The sequence below is a fragment of the Mytilus californianus genome, unplaced genomic scaffold (genome assembly GCF_021869535.1).
Source record: "Mytilus californianus isolate M0D057914Y unplaced genomic scaffold, xbMytCali1.0.p SCAF_4, whole genome shotgun sequence".
In the NCBI taxonomy this organism is placed as follows: Eukaryota; Metazoa; Mollusca; class Bivalvia; order Mytilida; family Mytilidae; genus Mytilus; species Mytilus californianus.
The window spans coordinates 80539261-80554703 of NW_026262690.1; the positions used below are offsets into that span (position 1 = coordinate 80539261).

Genomic DNA, 15443 nt, shown 5'->3' on the forward strand with positions numbered 1-15443 from the left:
TGGTGAGAGGACATAAAACGTAGAGCGGAACGTGAATCTAAAGAAAAATGCTAGCATACCTGGGGTTAATTACATACAAAAGTAATTAATTACATTTCAATAACATTGATTTTTGTCTCGCCTGTGACGAAAGTCGAAGAAATCGAGACATAGTGATTGCTTCTCCGGCGACGACGACGGCGTCAACAATTGGTAAGTTTTCTGCTTAAGTTAGTTTGATAGGAACTACTTGTGATAGATCATTGATATTTAATATAAAGTTGCATTACTATCCGTACATATCAGTTTGACGACTATTTTGAGGCCTTGTCCCCTAGGTCATGGTTCAGCGACTTTGAATTAATTAGCAATTTTCAATGTTAAGTTTTCTGCTTAAGTAAGTTTGATAGAAAATGCTTGTGATAGATCCTTGATAATTCGTATGAAGTCGAATACATATCAGTTTGATGACTACATTGATGTCTTCCCTCCTAGGACTTGGTCCAGTGACTTTGAAATAATTATCAATTTTCGATGTTAAGTTTTCTGCTAAAGTTAGATTGATAGGATCTACTTTTGATAGATCAATGACATCCTGTATGAAGTAGCATTACTATCAGTTCATATTAGTTTGACGACTATTTGGAAGCCCTGCTCCCTAGGTTATGGTCCAGCCACTTTCAATTAATAAGCAATTTTTAATGTTAAGTTTTCTTCTTAAGTCAGTTTGATAAGAACTACTTGTGATAGATGAATGATATTTTATGTAAAGTTGCATTACTATCAGTACATATCAGTTTGACAACTGTTTTGAGGCCCTACCCCTAGGACATGGTTTAGTGATTTTTAATCAATAAGGGATTTTCAATGTAAAGTTTTCTGCTAAAATTAGATGGATAGATACTACTTACAATAGACAACGATATTTTCTATAAAGCTTCATTACTGTCTGTAAATCTCAGTTTGTCGACAATTTTCAGGCCCTGGCAACTAGATCATGGTCCAGCGACTTTGAATAATTAAGAAATGTTGCTGTCCATCAGATTGTCTTATTCTGAATTTTATGCGGACAGGTGAGACATATCTCTGTGTCAACAGTTAAATAAACTAATTACATTACAATTAAATTGTCAATATAATTAGTTATATTACAATTACGTTGTTAATGTAATCAATTACATTACAATTACATTGTCAATGTAATTAATTACATTTCAATTTCATTTGTGCTAAATACTTTATCATAAAAATATATGAACCAGCTAGTTTGAGTTTTTTTTTTTACATGCACTGTTTTGCATTGAAAATTTATGAAATTTTATATTTCATTTCAACATTTAATAAATAATAGAGATATGTTTCAAAGGCATTTGTAATTTGAGAGTGCCCAAACAAGATTGTGTTGTATTTCATGCCGTTCTTTAAATCTAGTGTGTTTTTCTTCTGCAATTAAATCAATTCCAATTCATGTTTTGGTTTTTGTTTTTATCTTACCTATGTTTTCTCTGAAAATCGTATGTTTTTTTCAAAATTTGAATAAAATAAGTATTTTACTTCGGTGGGATCTATTCAATAGGTTACCTTATTGGTAACATATTGCATACTAATTTAAGACACAGATGTAGTCCCTTAAAAGCTGATTTATAGAGAGTAACTCAAGTTATGCTTGTGGGTGTCCATTAGACGATTCGATTATCTTTTTCGTAAAATGTCCACTCCATATAAATTCTAGGAATTAGCTTTTTGAAAATATCCAATACTTAGTCACCATTTCCATAGACATTTTTTGATTTCGAACAGACGAAATAAGTGTTGAACAAAACACAACTCTTTTCCGAAATATACATACATGTAGTTATATACGCCATGCAAAACGATTCTTTGATATATATTGCTGTATCTTAAAATGTACTCGTATCCAACTGTTATTGTTTGAAGATAATATATTGATTGTATATATTTTTCATATTGTACTTATTATATAATTGCTGTCATCTTGAATTATTGTATATTGTTATTATTTGAAGAGGATTATGTTAAGTTGTTATAAAAAATGAAAACAACACGTTATAAATTGCATTTCTGGATTTACCTTCATCAGGAACGCTCAAAGCCGAATATTTGAAAGCCAATGATGTATAAGAACCGAAACAGTTGAAGAGCTATATGACCAAAAAGGACATACAAAAATGGCCAAATCTATCAAAGGTCAACTTGCCTTAGGGAGTTGAAACCTTAGTTTCTTTATGATTTCAATATTTATAAACGGACAATTTTGGTAGGTTTCTTATAAATTATATAAGTACCGAAGTACTGACTACCGAGCTGATGATACCCTCAGGGACTGAAAGTCCAACAGGAGAGGTATCTTCCCAGTGCTGTTAAAAATGAAAACAACAGCTTATTAATTTCATGCGTCCGAAGCGCTTTTCCATAACTGGTAGCCAATCCTATTATTTATTTAGGCAATAAAACATGTTCAAATTAAACTAAAGGTTACCTAACAGTTTGCACCAATCAAAATGTATGTCACTATGTATATTCATTAATAAGTTTGCAAGGAACAACTATATATTGCCTTTGACATAAAATCAAAGGGACTGTTGTACTTCATAATTTTTCAAAAATGCAGTATGTCATTTGCGCCACAGAGTTGTATTTCATTTGCGCCAAATATTAATACAAATTCGCAGGTACAATTATAAGATAAGCGTTTTAATATAAGTTGTACCCTGAATACGAGGCTCATAAACTGAATATGTAATCCCTCCTCATTGGGAAAGTAAGTGAGTGCATACTTATACAAAACTGAGAGTAACTTAATTAAAGGTAGGGAATTGTATACTAGTATTATTCACATGTTCGAGGTGACAAAATGGACATTCATTCGGAGGATGAGATACGACTGTAATTTTTAAGTCCTCACATTTAGGATATCTAGTGTATTGAAAAAAAGTATAGATGTACTCCAACAAGTTGAAAAGCAAGAATCACAACAGATGTGGACAACAAAACCATTGATTGATACAGTCAACCACGGTTTAGACCAGCAAAAAGTACAATCTCAGCGTTTAAAAAACCAATCAGTGGTTAATGTTTTCATTTTGGTTAATTGATGGATGTGAATTATAATGAATATTATTCGTTCTCACCCCATATGGAATTTACTGACCCCATATATTTCGTATTAGGTAACTAGCACAAGTGTAACGAATTTATCTTACGTACTTTCTTAACATATGGCATTTAGATAAGTAGCCTATCAAAGTGATCAAGTCATACTACTTATTATTGGCGCAAATGAAATGTATTTTTTGTTTGAGTGCAAATGAAATATGGTTTGAGGCGCAAATGAAAGATTTTTTGGCGCAAATGAAATGTCAATTGGCGCAAAAACAAAGCACCGTACTTCATTAGTTAGCGAGGTGAAACGAAAGAATGTACACAGAGTCTATGATTATAGTTTATGGAATAACACATTTAAAAATTCAATGTCAATAAATTGGTATTATTTTAATCTTTTGATTTCTTTCAAATGTGTAGAAATTAGTTAAGAAAAATTCAAAAGTACACGTACCACGTACATACTATTTAGTTCTTTTAATCACATGAAATTTAAAATATGCACATTACATTAAATTATTTTCAAATTTGTAAATAATTACATGTAGTTGTTTACAAATTTGGAAATTAAATTACATAAGGCCTGACTGCTTGCTTCTTTTCGTTCTTCATAAGAAGCTTCTGTATGAAGAGTGCTTCATTTGAATAAAGGAACAAGTCGGCAAGAAGATGAGTACAGTTGGTTTTCATGGAATGTTTGTTAAAAAAACACGTCCCCACACGTAAATCACATGTTGTCAATCAAGAAATCAAACATCTTGATAATGTCAGTTTCAGATAATTAACTGGATTTCCAAAGGAAAATATCGGTTATTATTTTGTTGATATACGGCGGGCGGGCAGTTTAATTGGCGGCTGCCAAACAGCGTCCGTGTAATAACTCGAAAACGATTTAACGAAATCTTTTCAAATTTAGATATTTTGTTTTCTGTGACTAAATGAAGGTCGGGTTCTATATTCACGATTTTAGCTTTTATCGCTGTTGAGTTGTGGACCTTTAAGTAGCGAAAAGTGATACTTAGAGCGTTGTCAGTGTAATAACTTGAAAACGCTTTAACGAAATCTTTTCAAATCTAGATATGTTGTTTCCTGTGGCTAAATGAAGGTCAAGTTCGATTTTCATGATTTTAACTTTTATCGTTGTTGAGTTGTAGACCTTTAATTAGCGAAAAGTGATACTTAGATTGATTTTGGACTTTCCATTTCTGAACACTACAAAAATTATTTATTTATTTTACTTAATCCTGTTTGGGAGTCCAGATTTGCAACTATAATTTTAATGCAGGAATCTTACAGCCTCTTGTTTGTGAATATAATAAGTCACTATATGGTCTTAAAAATTAACAAAACCCATTCCATATAGTAATCTTCGAAGGCCCCGACATGACCAAATATTAAACAATTCAAACGAGAAAACGATCAGAATGATTTATGTTTAACAATAAACTTAAGACAAAACTTGCAGACTCAACCAAGGCAGCCAAACACAACCACTGAATTACAGGCGCCTTATTTGGGACATAAAGAGTTTAGCAGGGTTAAATGTGAATTTTTTACACATATATATTTATGTACACGTATAAAAATTGCGTTTTTTTTTATCCAACGCAATCATAGGTTTGAACGTTGTTTTCAGTTTAGACTTGTTTATATTTTTTCGTTTGGGCTTGTATTATATTTACCTTCGGGTTTTAATGATCCGTTCATCCTATTTCGACTTTTCAAAATTAAAGAGTCTATCCTCAATTGAGGTAAATTATATGGCCTTCCAAATACCGTTTCGATTCCTAACATCACTGAAGAGACATTAATTGTCGAAATCCGGATATGATGTACACATTTTTGCACCTCATGTTTGCGGTATACCATCTTTTCCGTAAGTTTATTGTTTTCTCTTTAGTATACTATTAAAAATAAAGATTCATTTTGTTACATCTAGTGATCCGTTTATTTTTGCAATCGCCATGGCAGTCAGCAGGGTTTAAGAACATCCGTTGTTCAAACTGTTAGTCAAATGCGTTTTGTTAAAATATACTTTTTCACTTTTTGGGTCTTTTGGAGAATGTTGTTTGTGCTGTATTTAGACCCCTCTACCAAGAAATTTGTTTTGCATGCACACGTATAAAAATTGCGGTTTTCATCCAACGCAATCATAGGTTTGAACGTTGTTTTCAATTTAGACTTCTTTGTATATATATATACCTTTTTTATTTCACTAATTCAGATTAAAGTGGGCTTAAGTACTAAAAAAAAAACAAAAAAAAAAAAAAACTCCGACACATGTAAATGTATCTGTCACGCTGTCAATAACCTTGTACGGGGTTTTGTTATTCATATATTCATATAAATGTTTTTGTCTTTTCGGATGTTTTGTTGTTTGATAGCCTCAATTTCATTTACAACTATTCAATACTCGCGTTGATTTGGAACTTGACATGTTGAATAAAATACTTCTTATTTGTTAAGACTGTATGTTGACCTCTAAATGTGGATTCACATATCTCCTTAAATTCGTAGATAGAAACTAGACTCCAAGGAGTCTGTATCCATTGCTTGTCATCTGTCCATAATATTGACTTATTTTCTGGTAACATGTTGAAAAGAGTAATAATTTGTAGCCATACATGCCTTTGAAAATGCAGAATATCATCTTTGAAAACTTCATTCAAATAGTTGGTTTCTCATAACCAGCATAATCTACTTGTAAAAATTCAAAAAAAGATACCAGGCTTATAATTTGGTCCGCCAGACGCGCGTTTCGAGTAAAACCAGACCCATCGTTTGCGGTCGAATAAAGACGGTTAATCAGAAGCTGGGAGAAAATTAAACCAAAAAAAAAAATATTGAAAAATTGCCAGATCTAACAAATTAGTCCGTTTGAACATTTTGGACCATAGTTTGGAATTCCACGGATATGATGAAAATGGTTTAAAAAGGAACTATGTGCCAGGTCATCCATGCTACTTAGTTTGCGACTTGATATAAATTAATCGAAAATCGTTTGTAGATGGTCTTTCAATCAAAATATTTTTAAAACATCGAAACTTTTGGCCTTGTAGTTTTAGAGGATGTTATTAAAAATTGGCCAACATAATAAAAGATTGTGCCGGGCGGCTTTGTTTTTTATTTGATTTGAACCATATGAAATCATTGATAGAAGACTTCCTATACTTCATTCAATCAAAGTTTTGTTAAAAACGTAAGATTTAAGATTTGTTTCAATAATATTTTCCTTTAAAATTGTTAAAATTACATATTAAACTTATTTAAGAGTAAGCTTATTAGAAATTGTACCAAAATACAAATTTCAACTAACAAAGGTTTCTATAAATGAGTTTATATGAACAGGCCTGTATGAAATTGAAGAATCAAATTTGAATGCATTACAATTTCTCCTGATTTGATCAGAAACATTAATTAAAGGTCAAAGGAAAGAATTCAAACACTGCAGTAAAGCCTATAACTACATGTAAATAAACACTTGAATTCATTGTGCATTGTGCAACAACTGACCCCATCCCTTAATCATGAAACTAAAAGTGTGTATACAAATTGTTTTAAATTATTTTCAAAATCAAATAAGACAGTAAGGGGTATTCCATAATCTCTATCTCCAGGACAATCGAGATTGAAACTTGAATTTTTGATATGTTTACATGATTACCGTTTTGAAGCTGCATTAAATATTTTGCCCTTCACATAGTAAAGCTCATCATGAAACAGTCATCCCTACAATTCCTTTAAAAAAGTTATCATTATGCAATATTTTAGTAAGGGGTATCTTTTCTGACTTTTTCTGGAATAATTATTTTCCTTTTATGGATGCATCTTGGTCAAATCTAGCCATAGATATCATATATATTAATTGTTATCTCTTGAATGGGGACTTGAAAAATCTATTCATCAGCTTTTAAGCGTCTTCCATCTTGAGATGCTAGTAATTGCATTATATTTATCTGTTCCTCCCGTAGTAGTAAAATTTGTTAGCTAATTATTTTACTTTATTTTTCCTGAACTTTCCTTGTAATTTATTTCAAGTATGAGTGTGTGTGTGTACATTAATATATATCTTAGTTTGATTGTATGGACTTTTGTTGTATATACGAACAAAATAACTTGAAAATTCATTGAATATGTTCTACTTTTTAAATTTATGACGTCACTGGACTTTCACGTGCACTCAAAATGCTATCAGCGAATCGTTGGTTTACTGGAAAAGGGTGGTTGAAGGATATATCGGGAAATGACAAAGTTTAATGAAATAAAAACTCAAAATCAAAGATTTATTAAAGTTCTGTGGAATAAGATTGTAATACGGTACAATAAAATATATTTCTGTTCTTTTGACAGTTTTACGGCTACTTTTGTTTGCTGTGTACGAAGCATGCTTGATTGCGCATTGGTTTTCAGTTGTGAAACAAAGTTTCCGCAACGACACTGCCTGGTTGCAATGAATCTTTGAATAAACCTCTCTGAATGTCTGTCTTGATATATACAAACTTGACGTTAAAAGTAACAACTGTTGTACTCCTAATAGAATGTTATTTTTAAAGCTATACTATGGATTACTCTCCCGCGTTAATGGGATAAACTAACATTCTCAGACTTTCAGCAGACAAAGCCTCAAACAATATTGTATTCATTTGCAAAATTATTATTTAGAATGGCCCTCTAAAGAACTTGGCATTCACAGCAAAATCACGAATCACACATATACCCTACATTATTCACGAAAGAGTCGATTTTATAAAATCATTAATCAGTCCTTCTCTCCTTTAGAATTAACATAAAAAAGGACGAATCGATAAAAATCTCCCATCTTTACACTTGATACTTAAACGTCAACATGGTCGTCAAAATGTTCGACTTAACATCTTTTTTAAAGTTCTGAACACCATACTTCTACAGTAAAAGAAATATTGTGATGAGTTATATTCAACCAGCGGTGTCAATCAGATGTTGATTCTTAAAAAAATCACAATGTTTACAATTGTGCAGTCATATCAAAACCTTTGAGTTTTGTACACTTTATACTTCTATTCCCCATGCAAGATTGAAAGATCGACTCATAAAAAAGAGTATGAAACAGAATTCATACAGAACCTTCTCAATTATATAAAGAAAAAGCATCTTGTTAAGTTCTTTAATTTCACTCTCAGATATATTGATGATTACTTGTCACTCGATTACCCACATTTAATGCGAACTTAAAGTTCAGGTGTCCTAGTAAACCCTTGTATTAAGGATACTACCAAAAGTAGAAAATCTACTCCAGATCCTGATATTTTCCTTGATATTGACACAGATGGACGACTTCAAACTAGAATCTATGAAAAACGTGATGATTTCAACTTTTTTATTGTCAACTTCCCATTTCTTAGCAGTAACATATCATCTGCTCCGTTGTATGACGTTAACATATCTCAGTTAATACGCTACGCTCGTGCATGTTCACATAAAGCGGAATTGGTTAACAGGTGCGTGCTTCTTACACTAAAACTGCTCAAAAAGAGTTATGAGGAAGAACGACTAAAATCGGCACTACATTAGTTGTACGATCACCATCCCGAATTATTTGATAGATACGATGCGTCTGTGTCTCAACTCACTAACGACAACTTTTCGCGGTCTTATATATTGAGAAACTAGCATAGTCGTCTATTCTGTAATTTTACCGTTTGTGTCTTATTCCCGATTGTGACATGTTGACTGAGTGGGTATTTGCATGCCGGATGATGCATGCATAACAGAAGATGCTTACCCTGTCGACGAACCCGGGCTCGCTTCTTTTGGAGTTCGTGCGATTATATCGGTTTTTGTGTGTTTCCTTGATTTGTCTCTTCTTGATCGATTTACGAGATTTGAACATCGGTTAAATACTGTCGCCTTAATTTAGGTCTAAATTGTCGTTCAAACACGGATGATTTTTCCAAAATAAAAAGTGAAATATAAGTGTCTACTATATATATACCAATAGAGAATTTAAAAACCTTATCAGAAATAATTGTAGCCACTCAAAACTGGCACTTAAAAATCTATATTCCCTCATATCTGAATCATGGCAAAATATCTGACAATGAAATGGGTCGGGTAGTCCCAGCATTGGTAATTTTAGGTGTAACAGTTATTTTCATAAATCTGCACAAAGAAATAACCCTTATGGAAAGAAAATATATCAAACACTTACCTGAAATAAGCAAATTCGATTATCTCCCCTTTAACATGTAGGATCTAAATCATTTACCTTTATATAAATCCTAAGGTATTATTCTATAGCTTTTCAATATGCGTCTAGTCGTTTAGGAAGAGTATTACTGACAAGACACATGAAAAGGCTGACAAACAGACACACAGGCGGATAGATTGACGGACTGGCGAACAGAATAATTCAATAAACCCCCTTTGAAACTCTGTTTGCAGGGATATAATGAAAAATGTTTTATAAATGTATTGTTGAAGAGTTTCAGTTACAAATACTTCTGTGTATCTCCGTCAGAAATAGAAATAGGATACGACATAATAATAAAAAAAAATCCAGTCAAAAAAATTGTTGCCACTTGTTACGTCAGTAAAGATTTTCACATCATCTTAAATTACCAATACTGTTCTTTGAACATATATAAAACAAACTTCTGAAAGTTATGTACTATTTCTACATTATTCAGATAAGTATACATGTAAAATTTTACAGGCACAATATTATAAAAGTCGTTTCTTGTATCGAACATTATCCTGATTCTAAAGAGGACAAATAATTTGCTAAACTCAGATTTTGTTCTTCTAATTCAACTATTCTTTTTCTCAGATATTTAATTTCGGCTTCAGTTCTCGTTCCATACTCATGTATTTGACTTTGAAGTGTTTCTATTTCATCCTTTCTCTTTTCTTCCTTGTGCTGTTCTCTTTTTAAAGACCTGTTGTATTCATATAGCAGAAATGATGCAGAGATTGCATAAGCTAATGTTTCTCCAAGTAATTTTGTACCTACGGCAAAGGCTTCATCTTCTGATAATGATTTTTCTCGTTCACCAACACCAAGTAATTTACTTTGTACTATGCAATCCATTGAATGATACCCTGAAAAATACAATTAAAAATCTATCATAAAGATTTATCGGAATAAAGAGGTCATCATTTTAAAATTTAAAATTTCAAGGAGCTTATGTTGATTACCTAGTACATAATTGTCACTGATAATACTTAATGTGTCTGATATTATTTGTTATACATTTGCAATTATATCAATTGCACAAATTTACTGTCAGTTCAATATCTAGAAACAGCTCCATCGTCATGATATAATGTATTATATTTCATTTGGTATATTTGAATTCGAAGACCAAACTGAAGAAAATTGTCCCCTCGGTAATTGTGTTAAGAGAGACAGAGCTGAATTATGTTCCTCGTCCTAAAAAAACGTTTTCATCAGTTGTTTGCAACCAGTAGAAAAAAACAGTTTTTAAGAATTTTAATGTCACTCATGCTTATTCCATTCCTTCACAATTAAGAAAAAGTATTTTGTTTTTTTTTTTTAATATTTCTTAAAAATTCTTTGTTAATCAGATTATTCATAAAAATAATTTAAAAAAATGCAATCCTTCCTTTTCACAAATATGACACACATGTCACCAATAGGTCTAACAGGCTGGTTACTTAAGAATACCAAAAAAAAAAAAAAACTTTTATGGTACTGAACCTGAATTTGAATTTTGAGGCTAATAATAGTTATTATCAATTTGAACTTAATCCAAAAATTTATCAAAATTGAGATTTTCGAGATACAACAAACGTAAAGAGGCCAGAATTTTTTTTATTCTTTATAAAATACATAAACCTCAATTTCTGGCAATTGATTCAATGTACATTTTAACCATCAATATAATATATATAAAACCTAAAACAAAAATTGAGGAACTGTATCTCCGAAGTAAATCAAGCCGAAGAAAACGAATGCTTTCAATAAATTTTTAGCAGTCACCATGAAAATACAAGATTGTATAACAAAGTCCGGGACATTCACATCATTGCAGAAGGGTAAGTCTAGTGTTAAAAAGGACATATTCAGACACAAAAATACCTAGACCATAGAAAAGGCCACGCACTAACAGTCTCAAAGATAGTTCAGATTAACCCTTTACCGTTGAGCAAAATCTCTACATCATTTTCAAAATTTCAAGTGCAAATACCTAAAACCAAATGATGCTATATGCCCGTACATCCACCATTAACTAGAAATCGGCCATACATGACATTTTCTCATTAATTGTTCTTATGCAGAACACATTACATAAGGTTAGAATGGTGTGTTTTGAGGTGAACACAAACGGATAAACTTCCGAAAGTAAATAAATTTTTCCTGCTGAACTGTTGAAAAGATATTCTTTTTTGTTTCATATTAGCGCTAAATTGACTTAAAATCGGCCAACTGGAAATAATCATGTGGAGCACGGGTAGATAAAGAAAGCTTGTTTTCTTAGAAAGTAGCTTACAATAATTTTCAAATGCAAATGATGCATGTTCAAATTTTTCACAATAACTCCAGCTGATGTAAAAACTGAATACTAAGTCGGCAAAATTTATGCTACTGTTTCTTTCTTTTCTAGTTTTTTTTATCAGTTTTAGCTTATTTTATATAGCTTTATGAAAGTCGGCCAAAATCGATCAGTAAACTGCAGTACACTACAGTAAGTCAAGAAGAGTAGCTTCACATTTTCTGACAATTAGTTAAGGAAAAAGATTATAATTTGGCTATTTTTCCGCATAAATAATTAATAAAAAAAAATGTTGCACATAGATGTTGGGAATGTAACGATTTAAATGTGTAAAAATAAATTTTCCTTGGCCTATTTTATTGGAAAAACCCACACGACAAAGACATTTGTTTACAAACTATTCCATCTTCCCTTTTAATCGTTAAATAAAAGACTTCTATTTGTAAATTCGATTCAAAGAAACGCAACTTTACACACACATATACAATTGTTTTCACTTTTTTGCTTAAATTTCATCTTTAACAGTCGTTGAGCAAAGTGAAAGTAGATGTTCTATTTCTGCACTCTGAAATTCATTTCTTACTTTGAGCAACTGGCACAATAATTGAACGAAATGTTTGATTTCGTTTTGACAATACACTAAGTCTATGGACAATTGGTCGTGTAAACTGTCTGATTAGTAAAGTAACCAATTTTACGATTGGCAATACCATATTTTCGTCTGCATTGAGTTGGAACGGTGGTATTTGATTTCCGGGAACTAGTTGTCGCGGTTTCCCAGACGCTTCACTTTTGCAATAAATAATTTTTGCTTTCTCTGGCGTAGGATTCTAACTCACTGCTCGATGGTATGTTACAGAGATGTGGCCATGATCCGAGCTTACGTTTTCTCTCATTCGTAACTACTCGACCTTTTTCGGTATTCTGAAAAACTAACCTGGTATGAAAAACCGGCGATTGACCATCAAATCTCCGTTTCAAATATCTTGTCCTTTCAGACTATGATTGGCAATATTCCACTGAATATGACCATCTACTATACGATAGGGCGACTTAATTATGAAATTTCCTCATTGTAGACAATACATAGAGAAATATTAGGTAGGATCGTAGATACAGGAAAAATTATAAGGGTTGATGATGGCCATCTGTGAGAATAAGTCAACTTGTGTTTAACTGTTTGTGTTGCACTGCCAAAGATACAAGTTAACACAGGAACCTCGATATTTTATTGTTAATATTAAACTTTGAACAACATCAACGTATATTAGGTTTGAAACTCCCGTTTCAGGTTGTGAACAATCGCATCAATTACAGTAAACCTGTTTACAATGCAAAAGCAAAGTCTTTTAATTTGAATTTTAGCAAATATATTTGAAATAGTTTAGACCAAATGTACAGGTTGAAACTTGGTAAGGGGCTTATAAAAAATTGAAGAATATTCAAGATTAACCATTTACAAATCTCCAATTTTCTAATGAATAACACCAATGACTCCATTGGCATATGCATTATAGGCATAGCTATTACAGTTTATTCATAGAATTGTGGACACAACATGTCAACCTGACTCCATTGGCATATGCAAACAGGCATAGATAGCAGCATTCTTTTTCTTATCATTTCTGTACTTCTTGCGTTTTAATATGATAACTTGCCTGGAAAAGTTAGATCTAGGTCCTTTTCCACATTTCAATACAAGTATAACCCTTTTTTAATCTTTTACTATGATATTGATATGATTAAATTTTCTTTTGTCCATGTTAAACCGATACAAGAATCTTATCATTTGTATTTAAGGAAAAGTGCTAATTTGAAATAACGAAATACCCTAATTAACAGTTTGCCAGACAGACATAAATAACAGTTTACCAGACAGACATAAATTACGTATCTAAAATAAATTTCCCGGGTGCGGGAATTTCTCGCTGCATTGAAGACCTGTTGGTGGCCTTCTGCTGTTGTCTCTTCTGTGGTCGGGTTGTTGTCTCTTTGACACATTCCCCATTTCCATTCTCAATTTTATTAAATTTTTATGATTTAAAACATACATGTCTTACACTTTCCGTTGATAAATTTAAATTACCTTTATATTCAAATTTATTATATTTGAACTTTTCAAACGAAAATGGCAAATCAGTATAAACAATGACCTTTTAAATGTTTGCAGTTCAATGAAGATTCTGAAGATAATATAAAAATAGGGAGATGTGGTACGATTGCCAATGAGACAACTATCCACCAAAGTTCAAATGAAGTGGATGTAAATATAAAATATATATAATTAAAATTTAAAGAAATAGAAAAAAATGTAATAATAAAAACTATTAGTAGACAGCTCTCTCACAAGAAAAACACCCATAACTGTAAAATATAAGGGCATCGCTACAAGCAAGGGGACACATTCAATAGCATCAACTCAACACGAACAACAAACCCTGCAATCAATACAAAAATAGGGAAATGTGATATGATTGCCAATGAGACAACTATCCACTAAAGTTCAAATTAAGTGGATGGGTAAGTTGACAGATATGATCGGAGACCACTAAAACATGTATCCCATGAGTTGAGATAAGGACACCAAATCGTATTGGGGTTTTCTCATTGTTGAAGACCGTACGGTTGCCTATAATTGCTTTTATCCACTTTAATTGAACTTTGATGAATCGTTGTCTCATTGACAATTAAACCACATCTTGTTACTCGCGATATTTTCGCGAACTGCCCTTGAGAGCGAACTTTGTGACGATTTATTTTCGCGATTGTCGAACGTTGTTGATGTATTTGTTAAACAAGACATCGAATGCTGACATATTCTCAATGATCCATATTCGCGTGTCCTTTCGCTCTTGAAAATTTGCTTGTTTACAGTTTTGCTGACTTTCAATTTTAGATCAAATAATGATGATGCTAACTTAAAAAAACAAAACTAATACATGTGCTCCTAACAAAGAACTGAATACTGATTTTCTTAATTATGTTTTTAGATAATCCAGCCAGGTCATATCTTTTCTAAGCGACATTAAATATTTATCATAGATTAAATCTGTTATCAATCAACCTGCTTGACTTGCAAATAATCATACGAATAACAGTGGGGTGGGATGTACATTAATGGAATAGCAACTCAACGACATCTACAGGTCGAAATAAGGTCTTCGACTATACATAAGTGAATCAATACTATTATGTCAAGCCCTAAACAGCTGTTTTACCAAAGAATTAAATACAGAAATTTGCTAAGTTTGCATGCTTGAAGACCCATTGGTGGCCTTCGGCTGTTGTCTGCTCTATGGTCGGGTCGTTGTCTCTTTGACACATTCCCCATTTCCATTTTCAATTTTATTTAAAATTGTTGGAGGAGTTATTGACAATTGGGACCTTCCTTTATTGTAAATTGACCTGGTTTGACCATCTGGACATTAAGTCTTAGGTTACACAAATTGCAGTGCTCATTTTCAATGTATATATATATACTAGAGAGAGATTTAAGAAGTCTTACTGCTGATCGTTGAAAACTGTAGGATAAGTTGTTTACCTCCATAAAAACAGGAAATCTCTCGTTTCCCAAATGTAGGGACGTTTTGAACTGATATTTATCCATAATGTTATTAATTCTTTATTCTTGTTTTAATCATGCGGCTTTTTGTGTTGTTTGTCTTGCTTAATCTTTAGTTTTTTTATGTCGTGATTGTAAATTGTGGCTTTTCTTTTTTTGCCATGATTTTTCCGTCTATCTCCAGCCTTTGGTATCTGTCGCCACTCTTTTTCAATATAAGAACAGTATGGGACAGAGCTAGGAAAATTTTGAAAATTAAGACAATAGAACTCATCATTGCTATCTAT

At 32.1% G+C, this 15443-nt stretch overlaps 1 protein-coding gene across 1 annotated transcript; it reads right to left on the reverse strand.

The window, feature by feature from the left end:
* Positions 1 to 9741: 9741 nt before the first annotated feature.
* Positions 9742 to 12489, reverse strand: LOC127738649 (uncharacterized). Its single transcript, XM_052249972.1, has 2 exons — positions 12178 to 12489; positions 9742 to 10179 (listed from the first exon to the last, which is right to left on the reverse strand). The coding sequence occupies exons 1-2, from the start codon at positions 12305 to 12307 to the stop codon at positions 9830 to 9832; spliced, it is 480 nt and encodes a 159-aa protein (XP_052105932.1). The 5' UTR covers positions 12308 to 12489; the 3' UTR covers positions 9742 to 9829.
* Positions 12490 to 15443: the final 2954 nt, after the last annotated feature.